General features: G+C 36.5%; 2 protein-coding genes across 3 annotated transcripts; one reads left to right on the plus strand and one right to left on the minus strand.

Moving 5' to 3' along the window:
* Positions 1-993: 993 nt before the first annotated feature.
* Positions 994-13558, minus strand: med1l (mediator complex subunit 1-like). Its single transcript, XM_065294809.2, has 16 exons — positions 13466-13558; positions 11117-11192; positions 10969-11023; positions 10521-10653; positions 10402-10430; positions 10235-10306; positions 9019-9093; positions 8833-8909; positions 8688-8753; positions 8462-8573; positions 7000-7124; positions 6753-6868; positions 6327-6525; positions 6134-6235; positions 5463-5565; positions 994-1422 (listed from the first exon to the last, which is right to left on the minus strand). Exons 1-16 carry the CDS (start codon positions 13550-13552, stop codon positions 1059-1061), a joined length of 1791 nt encoding a protein of 596 aa, XP_065150881.2. The 5' UTR covers positions 13553-13558; the 3' UTR covers positions 994-1058.
* Positions 13559-14120: 562 nt separating this feature from the next.
* Positions 14121-22164, plus strand: ralaa (v-ral simian leukemia viral oncogene homolog Aa (ras related)). 2 transcript variants are annotated; one of them, XM_065294808.2, is made up of 5 exons: positions 14121-14447; positions 18213-18491; positions 18883-19091; positions 20240-20414; positions 20713-22164. In XM_065294808.2, the coding sequence occupies exons 2-5, from the start codon at positions 18378-18380 to the stop codon at positions 20833-20835; spliced, it is 621 nt and encodes a 206-aa protein (XP_065150880.1). In that variant the 5' UTR covers positions 14121-14447; positions 18213-18377; the 3' UTR covers positions 20836-22164. The 2 variants fall into 2 exon arrangements, with proteins under 2 accessions (XP_065150880.1, XP_073669251.1); XM_073813150.1 differs by lacking the exon at positions 14121-14447 and adding an exon at positions 15471-15611.
* The last annotated feature ends 1578 nt before the right edge of the window (positions 22165-23742 follow it).

Consider the following 23742-nt stretch of genomic DNA (forward strand, 5'->3'; position numbering starts at 1 on the left):
AGTAAGAAGCTGTTCGGGACTATTAACGGAAGCCTTTTACACTGAACAAAACAGGAATCACACACAAGGGTATGTTTGTCCAAGAATTACTTCCTTGAAACTCCCATCAATAAGTAAATGCCTGTGACCTTCATGCCGTACTGACAATATGAAGTTCCTTATTGTTTGAATTTGCTGACATTGTGATCGTTTGTCCACCCACCCAGGGTCACCAGCACATTTATTGTTTTACACGTCAGCACATATCACTTTTTCAAAATCCTATTTTAACAAAGGTGAAAAGCCTCACAATAAATTACCTTATACTTGACATGCCATCAAAAAAACGTGCCAAACCACACATTACGAACTTCTCTGAATGTTTATAACTATTGTTAATTATTTTTCTTGGAAGTGAGTTTAAGGAAACGTGCAATGTCTACAGAGTAGTTTGTTTGGCTTGTGTGGTACCAGTCTGTGGATTGTTCTGTCTGGACTGGGGTCAAATGCCAAGCCCTAAAAAACACATTATAGCTATACGCTTTACTTAAATGGTATGAAACGTTATTTCCTGTCATTGGGGTTCAACTGACAAGAATGTGGAAATAACTGATCAAGCTGCACAAAAATTACTACTAATTCTACTAATGTTGACAGTTTCAACTACCACGTTTAAAGCCTGGGATACACTGCACGATTATTGGCTGTCCCAGACGAAAGATTGCCATCGTGAAACAATCGTCGCGATTTCTGTGATCGTGGCTCTTCATCGGTGGTCCTATGTCGTACAGTGAGAGAGGTGAGTTAATGATCTTATAAGAGGGCAAAAAACCTGCAGTGTATTCTGGGCTTAAGATATTATCTAACCTGCACCACCCTGCCTAGTAAACCTTTTGCTATTGGTTAACATTGTGCTATAGCCTGGGAGCATCAGCTGAAATGGAAAGTTGTTTCAGAAGAACAAGGTAACATATCTAAAACTGCATAATATTTAACTGCTTTAAAACTGTGACTTTTATTTAAGATTTTTGTAAAAGTAATAACTTAAAATATAATATGCATTTAAAGCACTCATCACTTTAAATAAGCTCTGCAGGAACTCCATTGGTGACCCAGTGTGAATAGACACCCAGAGAAGCACAAGGGGAAGGATTAGCAACAGCATCTGTATTTGCATTATCATCCACTGGGGTAGAAGCAACAGACATAACATAGTAGCCTGCCGAGGAGGGGAGGCTTTTCTCCCCATTGCCCTCTTGGGAGACAGATGGGTACACAGCAGGTTTGATATCAGGATCAGATACATCAGGACAGACAGCAATTGTTGGAGATGAGCTCTCCATTTTAAAAGTGCATGGTGGTTCAGCCACAGGTGAGGGATGGATCATCAGGTTGGCCACCTTTCTGCGTATGGCTCTCATTGTTATGGGAATGGACATGCACCTGGAAAAGAAAAACAAATTTGATTTTAATGATCTGTCTGCAGTGTATAACCACATATACACTCACCTAAAGGATTATTAGGAACACCTGTTCAATTTCTCATTAATGCAATTTTCTAATCAACCAATCACATGGCAGTTGCTTCAATGCATTTAGGGGTGTGGTCCTGGTCAAGACAATCTCCTGAACTCCAAACAGAATGTCAGAATGGAAAACAAAGGTGATTTGAGCAATTTTGAGCGTGGCATGGTTGTTGGTGCCAGATGGGCCGGTCTGAGTTTTTCACAGTCTGCTCAGTTACTGGGATTTTCACGCACAACCATTTCTAGGGTTTGCAAAGAATGGTGTGAAAAGGAAAAAACATCCAGTATGCGACAGTCCTGTGGGAAAAAATGCCTTGTTAATGCTAGAGGTCAGAGGAGAATGGGCCGACTGATTCAAGCTGATAGAAGAGCAACTTTGACTGAAATAACCACTCGTTACAACCGAGGTATGCAGCAAAGCATTTGTAAAGGCACAACCTTGAGGCAGATGGGCTACAACAGCAGAAGACCCCACCGGCTATCAGCTGGTCAGAATTTGGCATAAACAGAATGAGAACATGGATCGATCATGCCTTGTTACCACTGTGCAGGCGGCTGCTGGTGGTGTAATGGTGTGGGGGATGTTTTCTTGGCACACTTTAGGCCCCTTAGTGCCCAATTGGGACTCGTTTAAATACCACAGCCTACTCCAACTGCAAGATGCTATCCTATCAATATGGGCCAACATTTCTAAAGAATGCTTTCAGCACCTTGTTGAATCAATGCCACATAGAATTAAGGCAGTTCTGAAGGCAAAAGGGGTCAAACACAGTATTAGTATGGTGTTCCTAATAATCCTTTAGGTGAGTATTTTTTTATATATATATATATATATATATATATATAAGTCTTGTTCAAAATAATAGCAGTACAATGTGACTAACCAGAATAATCAAGGTTTTTAGTATATTTTTTTATTGCTATGTGGCAAACAAGTTACCAGTAGGTTCAGTAGATTCTTAGAAAACAAATGAGACCCAGCATTCATGATATGCACGCTCTTAAGGCTGTGCAATTGGGCAATTAGTTGAATTAGTTGAAAGGGGTGTGTTAAAAAAAATAGCAGTATGGCATTCATTCACTGAGGTCATCAATTTTGTGAAGAAACAGCTGTGAATCAGGTGGCCCCTATTTAAGGATGAAGCCAACACTTGTTGAACATGCATTTGAAAGCTGAGGAAAATGGGTCGTTCAAGACATTGTTCAGAAGAACAGCGTACTTTGATTAAAAAGTGGATTGGAGAGGGGAAAACCTATAAAGAGGTGCAAAAAATGATAGGCTGTTCAGCTAAAATGATCTCCAATGCCTTAAAATGGAGAGCAAAACCAGAGAGACGTGGAAGAAAACTGAAGACAACCATCAAAATGGATAGAAGAATAACCAGAATGGCAAAGGCTAAGCCAATGATCACCTCCAGGATGATCAAAGACAGTCTGGAGTTACCTGTAAGTACTGTGACAGTTAGAAGACGTCTGTGTGAAGCTAATCTATTTTCAAGAATCCCCCGCAAAGTCCCTCTGTTAAAAAAAAGGCATGTGCAGAAGAGGTTACAATTTGCCAAAGAACACATCAACTGGCCTAAAGAGAAATGGAGGAACATTTTGTGGACTGATGAGAGTAAAATTGTTCTTTTTGGGTCCAAGGGCCACAGGCAGTTTGTGAGACGACCCCCAAACTCTGAATTCAAGCCACAGTACACAGTGAAGACAGTGAAGCATGGAGGTGCAAGCATCATGATATGGGCATGTTTCTCCTACTATGGTGTTGGGCCTATTTATCGCATACCAGGGATCATGGATCAGTTTGCATATGTTAAAATACTTGAAGAGGTCATGTTGCCCAATGCTGAAGAGGACATGCCCTTGAAATGGTTGTTTCAACAAGACAATGACCCAAAACGCACTAGTAAACGGGCAAAGTCTTGGTTCCAAACCAACAAAATTAATGTTATGGAGTGGCCAGCCCAATCTCCAGACCTTAATCCAATTGAGAACTTGTGGGGTGATATCAAAAATGCTGTTTCTGAAGCAAAACCAAGAAATGTGAATGAATTGTGGAATGTTGTTAAAGAATCATGGAGTTGAATAACAGCTGAGAGGTGCCACAAGTTGGTTGACTCCATGCCACACAGATGTCAAGCAGTTTTAAAAAACTGTGGTCATACAACTAAATATTAGTTTAGTGATTCACAGGATTGCTAAATCCCAGAAAAAAATATATATATATAAAATATACACTTATATATAAAATATACACTGTTACATAGTAAATTTTTCATGCTAAATTGTTTAGTTTTAACCCTTGTGCATCAATTTAAAAAAGTTACACATAGGTTCACAGGGGACAAAAATGTCCATGTCCAAAAAGTGTCATAAAAATATTATAGATTTATATTTTTTTCCACTTTCACTGATGCCATTTTTTTAACCAGCATCAGCCCTAATCACAACGACCAAACATTCATTAATTTTCAGAATTTTAACCGTTTAAATGCTGGTTTGTTTACACAATGCCACTGCTGTTTTTTATGAAAAAAAGAAAAATTTGTATTATTTTCAATTTACTAAATGCTAAGCAGATTTTTTTTCTTTGAGTATTACAGCCTTGGATATGTAAATTATTAACAACAACATTCATTTTTATGCATTCATATTTTTTATGCAGTATCAGATTAAAAAAAAAAAAAGTTACCGCTCAGGTCCATAAAGGACAAAAATGTCCACGTCAAAAAAAGTGTCATAAAAATATTATAGATTAATATTTTTTCCACTTTCACTGATGCCATTTTTTAACCAGCATCAGCACTAATCAGAATGACCAAACAGTCATTAATTTTCAGAATTTTAACCCTTCAAATGCTGGTTTGTTTACACAATGCCACTGTTGTTTTTTTATGAACAAAAACGACACCTCCTTTGCAGCGGTTGTAGTCTTGTGATATCCAGTACAATATATTTTTTTTCAGTCAAACGGTTCACACACGCACGCTCGCACGCACGCTCGCACGCACGCACGCACGCACGCACATTCTGGTTTCCATGTTTTGTGGGGACATTTCATAGACGTTTATACCATACAAACTGTATATTCTATTCCCCTTACCTACCCCATTCTCTAACCCCAACCATAACATAAACCCTTCTACTACTTCACATTTTCAAGAAACATCATTCTGTTTGATTTATAAGCTTGTTTTCTCATGGGGACCTCAAAATGTCCCCACAAGTCACAAAAATACTGGTACTCCTATCTTTGTGGGGACAATTGGTCACCACACTGTGATAATTACCAGGTACCCACACACATAAAATTTTCAGTACACACATACAAACCACACTCTGACATCCATACCAACACACCCACACAATTATAGCATAATATATCTAATTGGCTCTATAATATTCATAAGCAGAAAACAACAATAAAGTGATAATTTGCTTTATATGCCAAACCTAAAATGGCACCATCTGGTAAAAAAAAAAATAGTAAAAATTTAAATTTTGAATCCTTGCCAACAGAATGAAAGCCTGTTAACAAAGATTGCTTCATTTTATAGTTGAATGGCACCGGGATTAAAAATTGCAGTTTTAATGGGTTTCAATGGGGACATTTTTGTCCAAAAGGTCCTGAGAGGAAGTATTTTGTGTACCTAGTAGAAAATTGATTTTTTTAAAGGAAATGAAGGTGAAATATTAAAATTCCAATAAAAATGGACACCTGTGGCAAATTTTATGCAGTTAGCAGTAACGCAGGCAAAGTTATCAAAAAAACAAAACTGAAAAGGACAAAAATGTCTTCAAGGATGCACAAGGTCAAGGGTTAATTTTGTTATATGGCACCCACGTGCCTATGTAGTTCTCATGTGGAGCGCTCAGTTTGGTGATGTAATTGTGGTATTGGTAATTTGTGAACATGAGCAACAAGGTGATAGTAATGAAAACAATAAAATGCTATACCGCATAAGGACTCTGGATATGTAGTCATTAAGCTTATGATCCACAAAGTCAGGCATCAGGAGTCTGCAGCTCACCTGACGAAAATCTGCCATCATCACTAGAACTGCAAGAAATAATATGAGAGAAACCAGATATAGTACATTGCAAAGTTTTGTTGATGTAGCTGTGTTTCCATTACCCTTTAAATTGTTATGTATGTATGTATGTATGTATGTATGTATGTATGTATGTATGTATGTATGTATGTATGTATGAATATTATATATATATATATATATATATTTTTTTTTTTTTTTTTTTTTCTCTTAAAATTATACATGCATGTGTGCATATTTATAAATACATAATTATTATACACAGTTCACACACATATGATGTAAACAAAACTCTTATTCTGCTATAGATTAATCGCGATTAATCGTTATGCATCCCTACCCAACCACAGCACTGCCGTTTAGTGCAGAGATCAGCTCATTTTCATTTTTAAGGGCACATTTTTGCTCACACCTACAAATTGTCCATTTTAACATGTTATAATAAATTATCTATATGATATTTTGAGCTAAAACTTCACATACTCTGGGGACACCAAAGATTTATTTGACAGCTTAAAAGTCTTGTGAAATGTCCCCTTTAAATGCATTATAATAGGAATATATAAAGGTCCTTACGAACAGCCAGGTGGTCGCTATTCTCAAGGCTAAATGTAACAGAGACGCAGCAGTCTGATTCTGGAAGCACCTCACATTTCAGGTTATACGATAAGCCAGCATCTATATTAAAATGCAAAAAATTAAAAAGCTAAGAAAATATGTTGCAATAGTCTACTGACAGCTAAATGCATAAAAAAGTTGCATTAATAACCTATGTGGTGCGTGTGGTTACTGAAACAGCTTGCCAACAGAACATTGATGGCAGACTGATGGCGAAGGGTATCCAGTAATACAGGGACATGGCCGGGATGAGTGAAGGGGACTGCGTCAATTAGGGCTCCTTCCCATGACTCATGGCCCCATTCAGACCCAGAGAATACATAACTGTGGTATTCCGATGCTGGCAATGGCTAAGAAATGTGAAAATCAAGCAACCAATGTAAATAAGACATGACAGAATGATTGCATCTACTGTCCCAAAAGAAACACCGTGCTAACAGCAAAAAAATGATCAGTGTAACTCAAGACAAACAGCAGTAAGGACCGTACAAATCTATAATCGCTCTTGATATGACAGTTTGCTACACAAACATGTAGTTTTATGGGAAAAGGATGATATCTTGCATTGAAAACAAACCACAACAAACTGAACTCCCTCTGTCCATGATATTTTGGTGTTCTGGATTGTGCTGGTCTTCATGAGAAGCTGTGGTAGAGGCTCCACCTGCAGGTGTTTCTCTGGTATAACACCATCTGCACAGCATCCAATATAAGTTAGGAGACTTTGGTCAATAATAAGAAAGACAAACAATGTTTATCTTTGGAAATTGATATGCTTTAAGGAAATTCTATAGCTGGAGTAGAAAATCAATAGTATAACGTACCTGTTATTTTACCCATTTTCTCAATGAAAGAGGTGAGCATTGGCAATGGTGGCTGTAGTTTGAGAAGAAACGTAGCCGGGAGTAAGGCAGAGCAGGAGTCGCTGAGCTGCTGAAATGCTGGAACTCTACCACACAAAACCATTTTATGTTTTTGTATGCACACATGCACACACACACAAAGATTTCTTGGCGGATACAATCAAGAACAATTTCAGGTCATCTGTAAAGGTATTCAGCTCAGTTTTCCTGCTGCTTTTTAGTTTATTTTATTTCCATTTGAAATGATTTACAGAACTCTAGGGCTACTGTGCCAATAGCCTACAATAATTTGTTTAATGTTTTTGAACATATCCGTTACCTCTAATGCTTTAAAATAATACTCGCTTATCACAACCTACTGCCGTAACAATGTAACCTAGAGAAAGGGTTAACGCACAAATCTGAAATGGTCATTTTGGTAGTAAATCAAAATACACATCAAACAGCTGGCAAATGCATACAGGTAAATGTAATCTGAATAATCTGATAGCCGATGTCATTGTGAATATGCACAGGAAACGACCAGACGCTATGAGCAAATGGATGATTGTCACGAAATCCAGACTTTGAAGGTGTCCAGCATCATTTTTTTTGCATATATAAGATTAAGGTCTGAACTTACTATAACCATTATTTATAGAGAATTTAAAAATTATTTTCATTTTTTAGATTATCATTATCAAAAATGATCATTACTGCAACATGATATTACATTAAAAATATGCATTTACAAACTCGTGTTTCGGTAATGATAACTAAAAATTTGTGTAGGTACTATGGAAAACAAAATGTCAACTTTTATCTGGAGAGAAAAAATAAGAACTGCTTACCTGGTAGCCATCTTGAGTGTCACAGTCAATTATGTCCCTTCCAACTATTTTTTTTTTAATGTTAGTTCCTTGAGGGCTTAAACAATGATTGAAAATTGTTGTGGAGGATGAGAAAATTGGTCTTGGACACATTTATATTCCTTATTATTGTCTCTACATTTACCAATGATCACCAAATACCACGTTTCTTTACTAAAAATGTTTATAGTATAACATTCACTGAAGCTTTTTATTTTTTAGATTTTTTTAATTATACATATTGCCATGTCAAAGAACCCAAATCCAGTCATGGACATGTTGCAGTAATGACAATTTTCGCCTTAAATGTGGAAAAACAACAAAATTAGTTTGTATGATGTAATTTAAAATCATGTGCAAAATAGTACATGAAGAGATGTTTGTAACTGTACGCTTCTTATTTTGATACTCTTACTTTGCATTTACTTTTTTTTATCAAAATGTTTCATGACACATCATAAGTATAATTCACGAGAATCACCCAAATGCATTATTGAAATGAACTCCAATGCTGTGCAAACACGGTAAATTTCACAAGGACCTTAAAAGGACAGCTGGTATGAAACATTACTCACCCAAATAAGTCGACCTGTGGTGGAGAGAAGATCAGTGGCTCCATCTGCAGCCTGTATGGGGTGTCGCTACTCCCCACTGTTACCAAGGCAACCTGGCCACCACCAACCTCACCTGTATTTAATAACACCACAAGCATAATCAAACATATCATGCACTACATAAAACTAAATGAATATGAATAATGTTGGGTACTTATGAAAAATAAGTTTGAAACGGTTTTATTACCTGTGCTTGACAACCTCATCAGAGCCTCTGATGGACTTATATAGTACTCTATTTTCATTGGAGTCTCTGTGATTCAGAAACGGGAAATAATGGATTGATTTCACATAAAACGCAGTGATTCAGGCACCGTTCATCCAATGCTCACCCTCATTGCCTGGCCGGACATTCCCAATTATTCCATTCAGAATGAGGTCATCATGAAGGTCACCTTCTCTCAAAGATCTAGAAGTGAAAGTATAAAGTTTTTTCTTGTCATGTGCTGATTGTATTATATGACCAAAGATGTTTTTTCATCCTCCCAGTTCAAACATCAGTATTAAGATGCATGCACCTTGGTAAGTGGGATATCTTCAAGAGGTCGCTTTCAAGATGTTGAAGGGCGGTGTAGATTTTAATCTTGTCATCACTGCGATAGAGGTCTTTCTTTTAGAGACATTTTAGCAATAGGAATAATTAAAAGTTGCGTTTCCATTACTTTTCAAATTGCGCAAACTGAAATTGGGAATTGATAATACAGCCAATGGATACAAGCAAATTTTCCAAAAACTTTCATATAGGCTACTGCATAAAAGTTTATACAGCATTTACAGGTCACCTGACATGAATAAAAATTGCATGATCATTCTTTAAACATGTAAACTCGCACACTATAACCTCCCAGAAACACTGCATACGTGGAAGTGATGCGCAGGTCAATGTAAACAACCCGACCAACGTTTTCAACTAACCCGTCTGCAACTCGGACTGCAAAAACAAAAAAATAGTGTACCCAACCTGCTCCCTGGCCCCGCATTTTTTAGAAGTAGTAATTGTTTAAAATAGTTAACTGGGATCTTTGTTTCAAACAACCCGACCGACCGCGACCCGAATATCAATAAAAATATTTTTGGATGACTCGTAACCCTGAGTAACCGTGGATGTCGCTCATTTCGGAATCAACCCGCGCATCACTGAATTAAATATAATTGCTATTGCAGTAGGTGTAAAACACATTAGTCTACCAATATCTGTCGCCATGATTTTTAGAAATGACAAAGCAGAATAAGTGGGAATGTTAATGGAAAAGAAATCATTTCCCAATAGTTTTTAAATCGGCAATTAGAAATAGCGTCAAGTTTTGCGCAAATCTGTATTAGAAACCAAGCTATAGTTAATCTATAATCAAAAATACAGCCAAGGGAAACGAGTCAAATTTCCCAAAAACTTCTATATAATCGCAAAAGTTTTACGCTTTACTGCATTGAAAACTCCAAAGTATAAGGGGGTTCCCTTGCTATTAAGCTTTGGATAACACGTCTGCGCCTCTTTCGATTAAATATAATTGCTATTGTAGTATTGGCTGTGACATACGTAAATCTACCAACATCCGTTACCATGATTTTTAAAAGGACTTAACATAACATCAGTTATTAGAAACGGCATAATTTCACAATAGTTTTTCAATCAACATTTAGAAAATGTAGCAAAAGTTTTGCGCAAATATATAATGGAAACCAAGCTATAGTACTATATAGTACTATAAAGAACTAATATCAAAGAGGCAATACACATCTCCTGGTATGTTGTAAAAACTGGCAAGGTCTTCCAACTTCAGAGAAAACTCTTGAAATTTCTTCATCCTGTGTAGATGAGGCAATCTTGTTAAATATATATAAAACGTTTAAACTTTATTAATTTGCATGTATTTGTCTCCAGATAACAAAAAAATTCTTACCTCAACAACTGAAGGAACGTTGGACTTGACTTAAAGAAACAAAAACAAATTATAGACATATACAAAGATAAACACACAGTTTACAGTATTTTTTACAAGCTCATGAATGATTCTCTCACCACAGGAGCTTCCCCGTGATGGGCCACCCTCACATCTTCAACTCTTCCCCCTGGCAGCAGGACCACTTCAACATAAAACAGGTCTGCAGTCAGGTAACACACAGTCTCTGTGGGGCTCAAGTGTGACCCCAATCTACAAAGAGCAGAAGTTTATCAGAAGTTTAACACAGCCTACATATTGATTTTTTTTAATGGCTGTGCCAGTAATGCAATACGATTTCAAACCAAGGCAATGTTGACATTTTGAAATCATGAGAGATTTACCCTAAGTCAGAAAATACAATACTGAAATTGAAAGTTATGAAGTCGGCAGTCTACTGCATCATCCATGGTCAATAGACACTTTTCTCATTTATTCTATTTCTCTACTGTTAATGCATGTATATTGTTGAATTTGTTGTAATGCAAGTGCAATATCTCATGTCTCTAATGTGTAAAAAGTTCAAACCCTATTTGTTTGGCAATCATCTCCAGCCTAGACACCATGGCTGTGAGGGAGGACACTGTAAAATAAAAAACGTTAAAGTGGACATTTTTTATTCACGTAACCATGTTAGGCTTTATTTCTTTAAATGCACTTTAAAGTAAATGCTCACCGTTAAGTGCTTCATTGATCTTCTGAAGACACTTTGTGATTGGATCACAAACTCTGCCATCCGCCCTCGTTTTATCCTATAAAGAGAAACATTTTGACTAAATCAAAAAGGAGACATAAAAAAATCCCAGCAGAAACAAGCTAGAGAGAATACAAGCAATTTGCTATATGCACAAAATGATCTTCAAAACTGCATGAAATGTAGCATTCAACTTTATACTAACAATGATTATTATCCATCTTTTTATTCTGAAAAATCAGATCGGTTGTTTACACATTTTGCCACAGGGCTATCCAGAAAATAATAATTTTGCTGCAGCCCCACATCTGGAATAGATTTAGGAAGTTTTGCGTTAACATAACAGCAAGCAATCTTCATAAGAGAGTAAACTCTAAGGTGAACTAAGTTAGTTTTGACTTGTTGGCCTAACCGTGACCTGTCTAGGACATCACACTGAGCTCCTCGGCTTTAACCAAACACGTGAATGACCTCATCCATTTAAGAAACACAAACCTTATTTTGGATCTTTATATCCTCTTTTTGTATTGAAAAGAGCTGTTTGAACTTTCTGCTAACATCATCTGAAATAACCAAGTGAATTTAGCCATGCTTTACTATTAGTGATGAAAAAAAACATTGTAGTGCACCCATCTTTATCCACACATCCATCCAGTAAAACCTTTCATAGAAACTGCCAGTAAACAATCAAATCAAAAATCGTTTAAAAACAACTAATATTATGTTGATAAAATATGCTGATTTAGCTGGTTTATTTATTCTGCTATATATTATTACAAAAATGAGATTACAGTACAGATTATATATGACATAAACTGCTTATTAGTTAATGTTTATAATAGTGTTTGCACGTATTTTTTGTTATATTTTAAATTAAAAAACAAATAATTGTAAAATAAGCAAATAATTTCATATGCTCATGTCTCCATTAAGTGCGTAAGAAGCGATGTAATAATATTTTCATAAAATGAAAACAATACTGAATACATGTAATAGTTTAATGTGTTTATTATAACAACTTACAATGTGTTGAATGAGAAAGATACTGCTGTTAACTGTTCCATGTACAAACACTCGACTGACTTTCCCATTTTAAATATACTGGTATGTCTCTATGCTTTTATAGTTGAACATTGAAGACCTGTCACCCCCGAGCAACAACACGAAATATTTGAATATCTTCATATTATATATCAGGCCACTTCTTATATAATTGCTAATAAATTAGGAATGTTTTTTTATCTTAAGATCAGGGCTGATTAGCAGAATTTAGTGAGTGAAAACATTTATAATATTTTTTTGTTAATAAAAGTGGGAAACTCTGGTCCACATTCCAATACAGTAGGTGACGATAATGCACCTTAAAGTTGGTGCCACCCACCATTAAAAGAAAGAAAGCGGCGGCGGCCACTTCTTAGGCCCTGTCCCAAATGGCACACTCCGGACTTGTGGTCCTCCTCAGAGTCCACACTTTGATGACATCACGTAGTCCAGACTTTAGGGACCCTTGATGCGAGTCCACGTGGGTGCACCGGAGTTGTATTTTGGGACAGACTCAAGCAGCACACCGGAAATAGGTAGAGAAGCTGCCCGTCAGTGTGAATTTGGGCTTTGCTGAAGACCGCATCAAGGGGGCAAAGGAGGCGCTGATGAGCACACTTCAAAGCGTAAAAATGACAGATGGGACACCCTACGGACTCATAGACTAAGCGAGAACGCGCAATTTAAGGCCACGAGACCGAAAGTCGAAGTGTGCCGTTTGGGAGAGGGCCTTATTTCATCCTCCAACTGGTTCATACATGGCAGGTGTAGTAAATGATATTTACCATAACTGTTTAAATCATGTTTTATGCGTGCTCCCACTACACTTTTTTTCTACCAGCTGACTATAGAAACAGACGTCTCGCACAAAGATGGGAAATAGGTCACCTCACTTACTTCCATGTTCAAAAATAAGGTGGATAACTTACAGGCGGTTTTCCTGAGAGGGCTTAAGGGTAGTCCTGGACTAAAATTAGCATTTTAAGCTGCCCTAACTGAATACAGCCTACATATCTTAAAATATATCAGATCCTTTGTTTTGTCTCAAGATGGACAAACCATTAATGTTTTTGTATGGTACATTTTGTATAAACTACTATAATAAGTCCTGGCTTAATTTTAAACCCTGTCTGGCAAACCACATAGTTTCCCAGTAGCTCAACTGGTTGTGGGTTTTATTTATAGGGAACACACATGCTGACAAAAATGTACACTTTGAATGCAAGTCAACTTGAATAAAGTGTTTACTAAAAACTATGTAAATAGAGGAGATAAAGGCAGTTCTCTTACCATACATCTTCGCACCAGCTGAATGGTCTCATTCCAAGATTTATCTGCAAATTTGGACTTCAAGTCAGACAAGGTTTTGGTCTTCATAGTTGAAGGACCTAGGTTTTAATTTAATACAAAAGACAGATAATTTTTTGTTGAAATATAGGCCTAATTATAGATTTAGGTTCAAACTAAAATTATTGTAGTTTCATTACTTTAATAACATACTTGGTATGAGAACAAATAAAGCTAACTAATAATATCACTAATTTTTGTTAATCAATTTTTGCTGTGTGTGTATATCGTTTTACCAGCTTTTCTATTTGGCTCCATTTTTTAAGTTAACTTTTAGGCTGTTGTTCAAAAAAATGTTTAACCAGAGAACTGCACACGATCACTCGAAAACATATAGCGTTATGTAGCGTTTAAACTTACTACTACCGCGTGATCCTACTAATTAATTTCCCGCCATTAGCCGTCGTATTAAGCACGTTCGGCTTCATGCGGCGCTGCACAGACCGATCGGCGTATGAAATTAAAACGCCGCGAGAGTGGTACGAAAGCACAGCTCACTACTCGCTCTCGCGGTACTTTGATCTCATCCTCACAGCAGTCTGCGCAGGGGCGCATGATCTAGCGAAAAGGATTGGGTTTGTATACGCATGCGCAAACCGCCGCCGTACGCTTCCCTGCATGGAAACCTGAAGCGGATCCATGTGACCCGCCTATTGGGATCATCATCGTCGCTGCACGCCCATGTCACATCAAAGCTCACTCTAACCGTCGCGTACTTGCTGTTAATCCAGACGTAAGTAAAGTTGGCGGCACATTTGCTTTGGATCCGATGATATTGTTCGGGATGTGGCGGCTGCAGTAGTAGGAGACAGAAACAGGGAAAGAGAGAGAGAGACAGTGAGAGAGAGATCAGGGAAGAGGAATTTCCCCCTTCCCAAAGTCCTTGTGTCTCTGGATTACCTTTAGCGAACGAGGCGACACAAAGGTAGGATCTTTTATATGTAATATCAAGATATGTATGTGTATGAAATGTCTTAATGTCAATTCTGATTGTAATATTAAAACTCGTTGGTTTGCTAACATATAACATTGTGTGTATGATGATGGCTAGCCGGTCAGCTGTGTGTGCGTGTGTGTTACAAACAAGTATTGTGGTTAAACTATGGTTTAAAAAAACTATATTTTTACATACACTTGAATAAATACCATCTTTGTATATCATAATATTTACAGTACTAAAGTACTAAAATCATACATTAGAACTACCATGATGGTACATGTCAAAAATATGGTAATATTTTCCAAAACATGGTAATTGTTAGTGAAACAGTGGGGTTAAATTAAAGACATATGTTTAGATCAGGCTATAAGCTTATGTCTCCCATGTCTACTGTAGTTATGTGATGGGCTGAACCCTGCAGACTCTCTGAATGGGAAATTTGTTATTGTGCTAAGCAGACCCTGCCCTGGTTTCTCATCCACCAGATATGGGCCTGTAGACAATATGGACCTAGATACATAATTTGCGCATACGTCTAGATTTCATATTAAATAGTTATGCTACACCAGCTTATTCCTAAGATAATTTATTATTTTATTTAGATACATTAGTACATATGATATATAGCAGTATCACATATGATGTGTAGTTTCCTCTTTGGGTACTTGATTTTTTTTAGAATTATTGACGAGACAACTGTTGCTTCTTGCACTTTAGTTTGGTTATCCAGACTCATCACTGTTTTAATTAATGCATAAACAATGCATTTATTTGTGCACAAATGCTTACAATGGGTTTCAAATTAAAGGGTGCAGTACAAACTCTTATATGTAAGCAAAACATTAATAATCTGAGGAGGATCCAACATACAAATGTTTGTTTTGTGCTTTGTGCATGTTGACATCAGATAAGGTGGTGTCTTCCTTAGTCACTTACTACCCCACCCATATTTAACTGAAAACCATATGGACCATTAGAGCTGTTTACAAATGCACGAAGAGTTGTCTGTCCCAGCTGATAGTTAGAAAGACTTTAAATCACTTGACTCTGCACTGCTTTGAGTGCCATAAAGTGTGTGGATGGTGGATTTTTGGAAACTAGGGATTTTCAGGATATGCTCATGTGGCCTTTTTGTGGTGTAAGGTTCAGGTATGTTTAGGAATGCATTAGCACATTTACATGCTTAGAGTTAACATGAAGATGCATTCGCAGCACATTTTGCCATTGTAATATGATATGTTTTTGAGAAAGCGAAGCAATATTTCTGGATACTTAATCTTTTTTTAAAAATAGACCAGAAGAGACCTTGGTTGTATGAATATTTCCAGCTTTATATCTGCAAGATATAAAAACACTGAGAAAATTCACTTTTAGATGATATAAAACATACCGTCTGTCACTTCAATATGGATCACCAGTTTTTATGACATCATTCTACACTTTAGCTTCTCATCAGATTCCAGGATGTAATGCTACGTTACAGACAACTCAGATTTGTCATATATTTCCAACTCAAAATGGTGGAAATTTAAACGCTAAATAATGTTTGAATTATGCACATTAAGGGGTCGTTTCCTGGACAGGGTTTAGATGAAACAAGGACTAGGCCTTGGTTATATTAGGACATTTAAGTAGTTTTTACAAACATACCTTACAAAAAACTGTGGTGTGCAGCTTGAGACAAAATAATAGCACTGATATATGTTAAGATGTGTCAGTGCACTTGCTCTGACATATCTCAAAATATATCAGTGCGAGTATTGTGTCTCAAGATGCGCACCGGTAGTGTTTATTTATAAATTATGCTTTTAAAAATGACTTGGGGTGTTTTCACACCTAGTTCATTTGAGCTCTCGGAGCAGTTCAGGGTGTATATGTGAACAAACCAAGTGATCTCAGACCCCCCTTAAAGGACCCAAAAGTGAACCGAATTCAGACCACGTCCGGAGTTCTTATGAAGTTGTGATGTGAACAAGAAAGAGGCTGTTTACACTTGGCATTAACATGCGTTTTCGTCGATCGGATCACAAGTGGACTACGTTAATGCCAGGTGTAAACGGTGTTCAAAACGTTTTGAACATGTCCACTTTCAACCACATCCAGAGGTAGTCAAAACCACTTTCGATCGGATCGCTTTGGAGTTGCGGAACACAAATGTGGTTGAATGTGTTCGAACAGCCACACGCGGCCGCCTTCTCTCCGCCCATTTATCTAATCTGAGGTATTAAACACAAGTTTTACGTCTATTTTTTTACTTCTGGCATGAACATACGGTGAACAGCGCTATTTTTAGCCTTTCATTGATAAAACTACTGCGGGTGTTCTCCGTAGTTTCGTTTTGAAAGCGTTTAAGTTGCGCGATCCTATTTCATCACTTGCGCTGAAAATTCAGAGAAAGCTCCAAGATATAAACGTACAAAACACTGTGCAGCATGTATACTTGCTAAACAAGCAGCGGACTCCGACATAATATTAGTTTGCGTCCATATAAACTCATAATTACTCCCGCTCGCGTTTTAATGACAGCAGAGAGACTCGCCCATCGTCTCACGGACCGTCCCCTCACAGTATTCAGGACAGAAACGGTTGAAAGTGGACAAAAGAGACGGATTTAAATACCAGGTGTAAACGTGATTTGTCTCTCTCATCCACTTGTGATCCGATCGATGAAAACACATCTTAATACCAACACTGTAAAAAAAACTTTGCTGCCTTAAAATTTTTTGTTAAATCAACTCAGTTCCTTCCTTGTCTGGTTCACTTTAAGTGAACTGGTTTTGGTTCTTTTAAAATTAACTATATGTGAAAACACCCTTAAAGGCAAGGTCCATGATCTCTGAAAGCCAATGTTGACATTTGAAATCATCTAAACAAACACGCCCCTACCCCAATAGAATCGGGACCTTCTTTTGATAGACCCGCCCAACACATTCGCAACCCAGGCAACGATGACGTTTAATAGACATGCACCTTACTGCTGATTGGCTACAACTGTGTTTTGGTAGTCGGCCCGACTCCCAAGCTTTTTTTTTATTTTTAGAAATCTTGCACTCTGCCTTTAAATATCTTAATTTAACTAAGGCCGTGTTTCCCAATCCTGGTCCTCGAGTACCCCCTTCCATAATGTTTTAGATGTCTCCTCTCCTTATTGAACACTCCAGACTTCACTCATCAGCTTGTTAGGGAAACATGTTAACCATTGTGGAAGGAGGCTGAAGAGTTAAATAAAGTGTTTTAAATAAGCAGACATCTAAAACTTTCTGGGGGGGGGGGGTACTCGAGGACCAGGATTGGGAAACACTGAACTAAGGCATTGTCCTGGTTTAAGCTTATCCCTGTTTGGGAAACCACTTCTTAGGGGCGCTTTCCCGGACAAGCCTTATTCTAGTCCCAGACTAAAATGCATGTTTGAGCAGCATTAATTTAAAAACATCTTGTACTGACTAATTTTAACATATATCAGTGACTTGTTTTGTCTCAAGATGCACGCATGTAGTGTTTTTGGTACGGTTTGTATTTTAATTTCCTGTTTCAGCGGAAATTACGTTAACCCATGGTACGAAAGCATTTCAGGGCATTTTATTGTGTCTTTAATATTGTAAATAGGGTCAATTTAGTTTTCTTTTTTTAACACACAGACCAGTAAAATAACTCCTATAAAGCTATATTTTTATCTTGTTTTAATTGGATTAGGATTGGGCTAAACATTGAGTAGAACTGACAGATTTAAACAAGCTTTTCACCTTTTAGGTACATACAGAGCAATACATGGTCCCCCCCAGAAAAGGCTTGCACCCTTACCCCTCACCTCAGTGACCTTCAAGATCTTCACGACCTACCTAACTCCAAGTGGTCAAGAACACTCCAAAACGTACAACTCTTCTCTCAACCCCGCAGCCCATAGCAGCTGTTACCATGGCAGCAGCCAAGCCCAAGGGGCAGAACTCTCTGGCTCTTCATAAGGTGATCATGGTTGGAAGTGGTGGTGTGGGAAAGTCAGCGCTAACTTTGCAGTTCATGTATGATGAGGTGAGGATGTTTTCTATGTGTCACAAAAAATCTCTATGGAAAGAGTAAAATGCCATTATGGTTTGGAGTTTTTATGGATAATAACAGATGTTACTTTAATAATATTACTTGAAATAACATTTTGAAATCTTAATTAATGCAAAACAATGGTATAGAATTTTTCTACAAAGTGTTTTGTAAAAATTTTGAGTATGAATTGCTGAATACTGTTCCTGTAGCTTGGTTGGTTGGTTGGTTGAGCATTGTGTTAACGGCTCAAAAGCTTGTGGGTTCAATTCCCAAGAAACGTAAATAATGACATACTGATGAAAATGTATAGCTTCTGCAGTAAACATCTGCAAATGCATAAATGTACTGAGGAATTACACACATCTTGTCTTCTTTCTCGCAGTTTGTGGAAGATTATGAACCCACAAAAGCTGACAGCTACAGGAAGAAGGTGGTTTTGGACGGTGAGGAAGTCCAGATTGATATTCTGGACACAGCAGGTCAGGAAGACTATGCTGCTATCCGGGATAACTACTTCCGCAGCGGTGAAGGTTTCCTTTGTGTCTTCTCAATCACTGAACTAGAATCTTTCGCAGCAACTGCTGACTTTAGGTAAATAATAGATCTTCTGAAGAGAGCAGATGCTTGTAAGATTGTTTAAGAGGGCTGTATCGATTTTTAAACGTTTTTCTTTAATTAATGACGATCTTGTAAATGCACTGGGTCTTTTTGCTTAATTGCATCACTGAAAATACAAAGACTTTGACAAATTTTGACATAATGTTGCAGTGGTATTCTCATTCTTGCTAATGCAAGCAGTTACATTACTATTATGGCTTATACTGTAAGCTTTATTGCAGTTAAAACAATGTGCATACTTTGTCCAGCATCATTTGTTACAGAAGCCCTTACACACAGGTTACGGAAAATACAAGGAAAATGTGTCCGGGATTTGTCCGGAATCATCTGATTTTGGTTCTTTCACACTACCAAGGATTTTCCTGAATCTATGCATGCATTCACTTCACACACATACCGTAAAGACACATGACATGTATTGTAATAAGTTTTGTATTGTATAAGTCTTAAGTTTGCTTATTATCCTCGATTTCTCGAGAAACCATGCGAGTGCATATTTTCTGATTCGATCATAAACTACCACATCACATGCTTTTTGCCGGTGAAGGATCTCAGCTTCAGCATGGATAGTCAGGAGCTTCCTGATGTCTTATTCCTTAAATTAGCCAACCATTTTTGTCATGAATGTTGATCTGCATTTAAAACTTTTGTGTCAAAGAGCTGAACGACCCCTTACGACATTTTTTCTGCCTTTGTTTACACAGAACTCCTTGTTACCAAGTGCCCTTTATGGGAGCGATCCCAAAATTATTTAGAAGACATGTTTGCGTTCACACAGAAGGCACACAGGAAATTTTATGAGAATTTTTCAGGGATTAACGTGTTAAAGGGGTTACAGATTAATGAAACCTCCAGTCATGTGGCTTTCTGAGGCAACTAGCTGTTGTGTTTGTAAGCAACTGGACAATTTCTCATTCGGCAGATGATTAAACAATAATAAGAATCCTATAGTTTTTATACTAAAGGCCCTGCCCTGCCCTGCCCTGGCATCATGATGGGACCATATTTTTGCCCTGCTTCTGGAGAAAATTATGATTTCTTGCATTATTGACACCAAATTTAAGCAATGCCTGTTTATTTTACATCAGACATAAAAAGTTACTTGTGCTTTCCCCACACAGAGAGCAGATTCTGCGGGTGAAGGAGGACGAGAATGTCCCCTTCCTGCTGGTGGGGAATAAGTCCGATCTAGAGGACAGGAGGCAGGTAAACGCAGATGAAGCCAAAGCCAGAGCTGATCAGTGGGGCGTTTGCTACGTGGAGACGTCCGCTAAGACCCGCGCCAATGTAGATAAGGTAGGAATATTGAGAAAACACAAACATTACATGAAGACAGTTTAAAAAGTGGTTTAAGATTCTAAAAATAAGCACAAAACTTAATTGAACAAAAACAATTGAGCACAAAAACTACTGTTATTGTTTGTAGTAAAATCTATCTCAAAAGAAGTTAACATTTACTTGATAAGAAGACCAATGTAGAATTTTATAGTCTATTTTGCAGTTTTTTATGTTTTTCTTTTTTACAAAAAAAAAAAAAAAAACGACAAAACGTATTCAGTACTATTCACAAAATAATATATGGTCTTGATTGCAGGTTTTCTTTGACCTCATGAGGGAAATTCGTGCTAGGAAGATGGAAGACAGCAAGGAGAAGAACGGAAAGAAGAAGAGGAAAAGTCTGGCCAAACGAATCCGAGAAAGATGTTGCATCTTATAGTCTTGGCGATTTTGTTAGTCATCTTTTAGGTTTTCTATATGTATCTGTATGTTCTATATTTTGCCCTATTGCCAGTCAAACAACGTATTTGTGTGTCAGTTGTAAGTTTGTTGCTTAGATTAAATTAATTGAGAAGATTGGGAAGGTCCACTTGATTTCCAGAAAGAATCTCCTTTGTCAAATCAATGACATTTACCAGAAACACCAGACATCCATTGAACCTGGATCTGGAAAGCTTCAGATTTTATTCTTGTGTCAAATTCATGTTTTGCAAGTTTTTCACCCAGTCCTATTAAAATTCAGGTCAGATACGTTTTATTTAAATAGCAATTTGCCATAAATGTGAATATTATAACTTTACAACTTGTCACCACTGTGAATTATAATAAATACTATTAAACTATTAATTCAAAGATTTTTAATGGCAAACTATTTAACACTGACAAACACTAAAAATAAAGAGAACCAAAGCTAACCAATAACCAGCTTTAGGCATTGGTTTCAGGAAAATGAGCCCAACACATAAACAACGCTTTACTGGGACCATTCTTTTTACTCCAGTAACCCTAAATTATTATTATTATTTTTAGAAAGGATTGGTATTTCCAAACCAGACCAAGAATCAGGAAGATAATTTGGCTACTGCAATTTTGTGTACTTCCTGGTGCCTTGGTGTACATTGCCAGTGTACCACCCTCACAAATCTCTATGGTGGCTGATCATTTTGAAATAAGCGAGGCAGCTTATTTTTCAACACTGTATTGTCTATGTAAGCAGCTTATTAAAGAAGTCACTTTCATGTTTATTCTCTGCTTTGCTATAGGAAGCTTAAAGATGTCTCAGCAACATTGGATGTTGCCCAGATGTGTAATATGACAATGTTATGCTTTTATGTGATGTGAAAGTCCAAAGTGTGTCTGTTTGGATGGCTTGTGAAATCATTTCCATACCAGACATACATTAACATCTTAAAAATATATCAGTCGTGCGACTTTTTTTCCCCTACAGTTTTGTTTTTATAAAGTATCGCCAGTTTGTTTATTTCAACCATTAAAAATATTTTTTCTAATTTAAAGTGCTTAATTATTAGCAAAAAATGATGTGTATGGAGTAGTGTCTTACTTTATATTCTGCTGCTGCTTTCAGAAATGAAATGCTAATTAATGCTAGATTTCTAGTTGATCATAACTAATTGTTTTTTAGGTAAAAGTTGTACTGCTTTTAAGGCTCTTTTCAACCCCCACCAAAAAACAAACAAACATGAAAGCATCAGGGCTCTCAATTGTCCCTATAGCACAATTGCCATCAATTGGTTTGATGTTTACATTTTTAAGAAATTAAATGGTGATTATGCATCACATCATGCAAAAATGTTGGAAAAAAATTCCCTAAAAATGTTTGCAGGTGAACCAGTTACTGTAAGCGGTTTTCTTAAATATGACCAAACTCTTTTGATTAATCTAAAGATATCACACCAAAGGCCAGTGAAGTGTTGGTTTATATCTGCATAGGTTTAATGTACTAAAGGGTTATTTTTGTGACCATGGTAGGCTTTAATATCAAAAGCAGCTATGTTATTGCCTGTAATAACTTATTGTTTCTGTGATGGTGCTATTTTGCTTACAGAGGCTTTATCCTGTGTACTGTATGTGTGCAGCATGGGTGTGTGTTGAGAAGCTATGTGTATTAAAAGGTGAAGGTTATTCTGTTACATATATGGTCTGAACAATGTGCAGCAAGTTCAAAGAATAGATACACAATTGATTACAATGTCAAATATACAAAACATTTAGCTACTTTTAAGTTGCCTGTAGTTTTTAAAGATATTTTTGATTCGAATAGTTTTTTGTCTGAGTTAAAGAATTTAAACTAATTTAAAAATTGCCTACATTAACATCAAAATAGTTCCATTTACCTATTTCACTTTATTTTAATTTTTTTTAAGCTCTGTAAATGTTTCTTTCTTACCACCTACATGTCTTTTTATGTTATGGGTATAGCCATATCTACAAAAATCTTAATGGTGTACATTAACTATATGAAAAGTGAATTATTGCTGTGGCATCAATTTCTTCTGCGCAAAATAAAAAACCTTTGTAATAAAACTAAAATATTAAACAACATTCTTCTTTATTGTATGCTAAATCACTTATTACATACAGTTGCGATCAAAAGTTTACATATACGTTGCAGAATCTGAAAAAATGCAGGTAATCCATGTAACATTAACAATCAGATGTAAACTTATGAACTGGGTTCTTTTTAGAAATTCTGATATTTGTTGCAATCTTTCTGTAAACATTTATCTAGTGAAATGACTTGTTCAGGGCAGGGCTCAATTAAAACCAAACCTTAATTTTCAAAATTCCTCTTTTTTTCAAATGGTTCAGCATTTTCCAGATTCTGCAAGATGTATAACTTTTGATCACAACTTTTGTTAAAATCTAACTTGAGTTAAGCATTTTGATTTTGAAAGCAAAATTGACATATTGCAGCCTCAAAGGATTTGAAATATGAAAAGATAACCCAAGCTATGGACAGAGTTGCCATTCCATAGGTCATTGATAAGACATTTCTCAAAGGGGTTAAACATTTAGCTTGAATGAGAGATTCTGTGTTGTGTTTTATTATGATAAAAACAGGTATAGTTATAATTAAAACAAATTGGGGTTAGTTCATACTTTATACTATTTTCAAGATATATAATATATAATTATAACTATACCTGTTTTTATCATAATAAAACACAACACAGAATCTCTCATTCTATATATATATATATATATATATATATATATATATATATAATTATTTGTAATACCTACTGGTTCAAAACATACTTTTATATTTTATTTTATATCTTCATATTGACACTTGTTGATTATAACTTGATGTTAAAATCAAAAT

The sequence above is a fragment of the Paramisgurnus dabryanus genome, chromosome 22 (genome assembly GCF_030506205.2).
Source record: "Paramisgurnus dabryanus chromosome 22, PD_genome_1.1, whole genome shotgun sequence".
In the NCBI taxonomy this organism is placed as follows: domain Eukaryota; kingdom Metazoa; phylum Chordata; class Actinopteri; order Cypriniformes; family Cobitidae; genus Paramisgurnus; species Paramisgurnus dabryanus.

What these genes read in the sequence shown, in the direction of transcription:
- ralaa (XM_065294808.2), top strand. Translation starts at nt 18,378, where the DNA reads ATGGCAGCAGCCAAGCCCAAGGGGCAGAACTCTCTGGCTCTTCATAAG. An exon ending in TGCAGTTCATGTATGATGAG is followed by an intron (nt 18,492 to 18,882) that starts GTGAGGATGTTT and finishes TCTTTCTCGCAG; the next exon opens with TTTGTGGAAGATTATGAACC. An exon ending in CCCGCGCCAATGTAGATAAG is followed by an intron (nt 20,415 to 20,712) that starts GTAGGAATATTG and finishes TCTTGATTGCAG; the next exon opens with GTTTTCTTTGACCTCATGAG.
- med1l (XM_065294809.2), bottom strand. Translation starts at nt 13,552, where the DNA reads ATGAAGACCAAAACCTTGTCTGACTTGAAGTCCAAATTTGCAGATAAA. An exon ending in ATGATTGCCAAACAAATAGG is followed by an intron (nt 10,654 to 10,968) that starts GTTTGAACTTTT and finishes TGCTCTTTGTAG; the next exon opens with ATTGGGGTCACACTTGAGCC. An exon ending in ATCACGGGGAAGCTCCTGTG is followed by an intron (nt 10,431 to 10,520) that starts GTGAGAGAATCA and finishes TGTTTCTTTAAG; the next exon opens with TCAAGTCCAACGTTCCTTCA.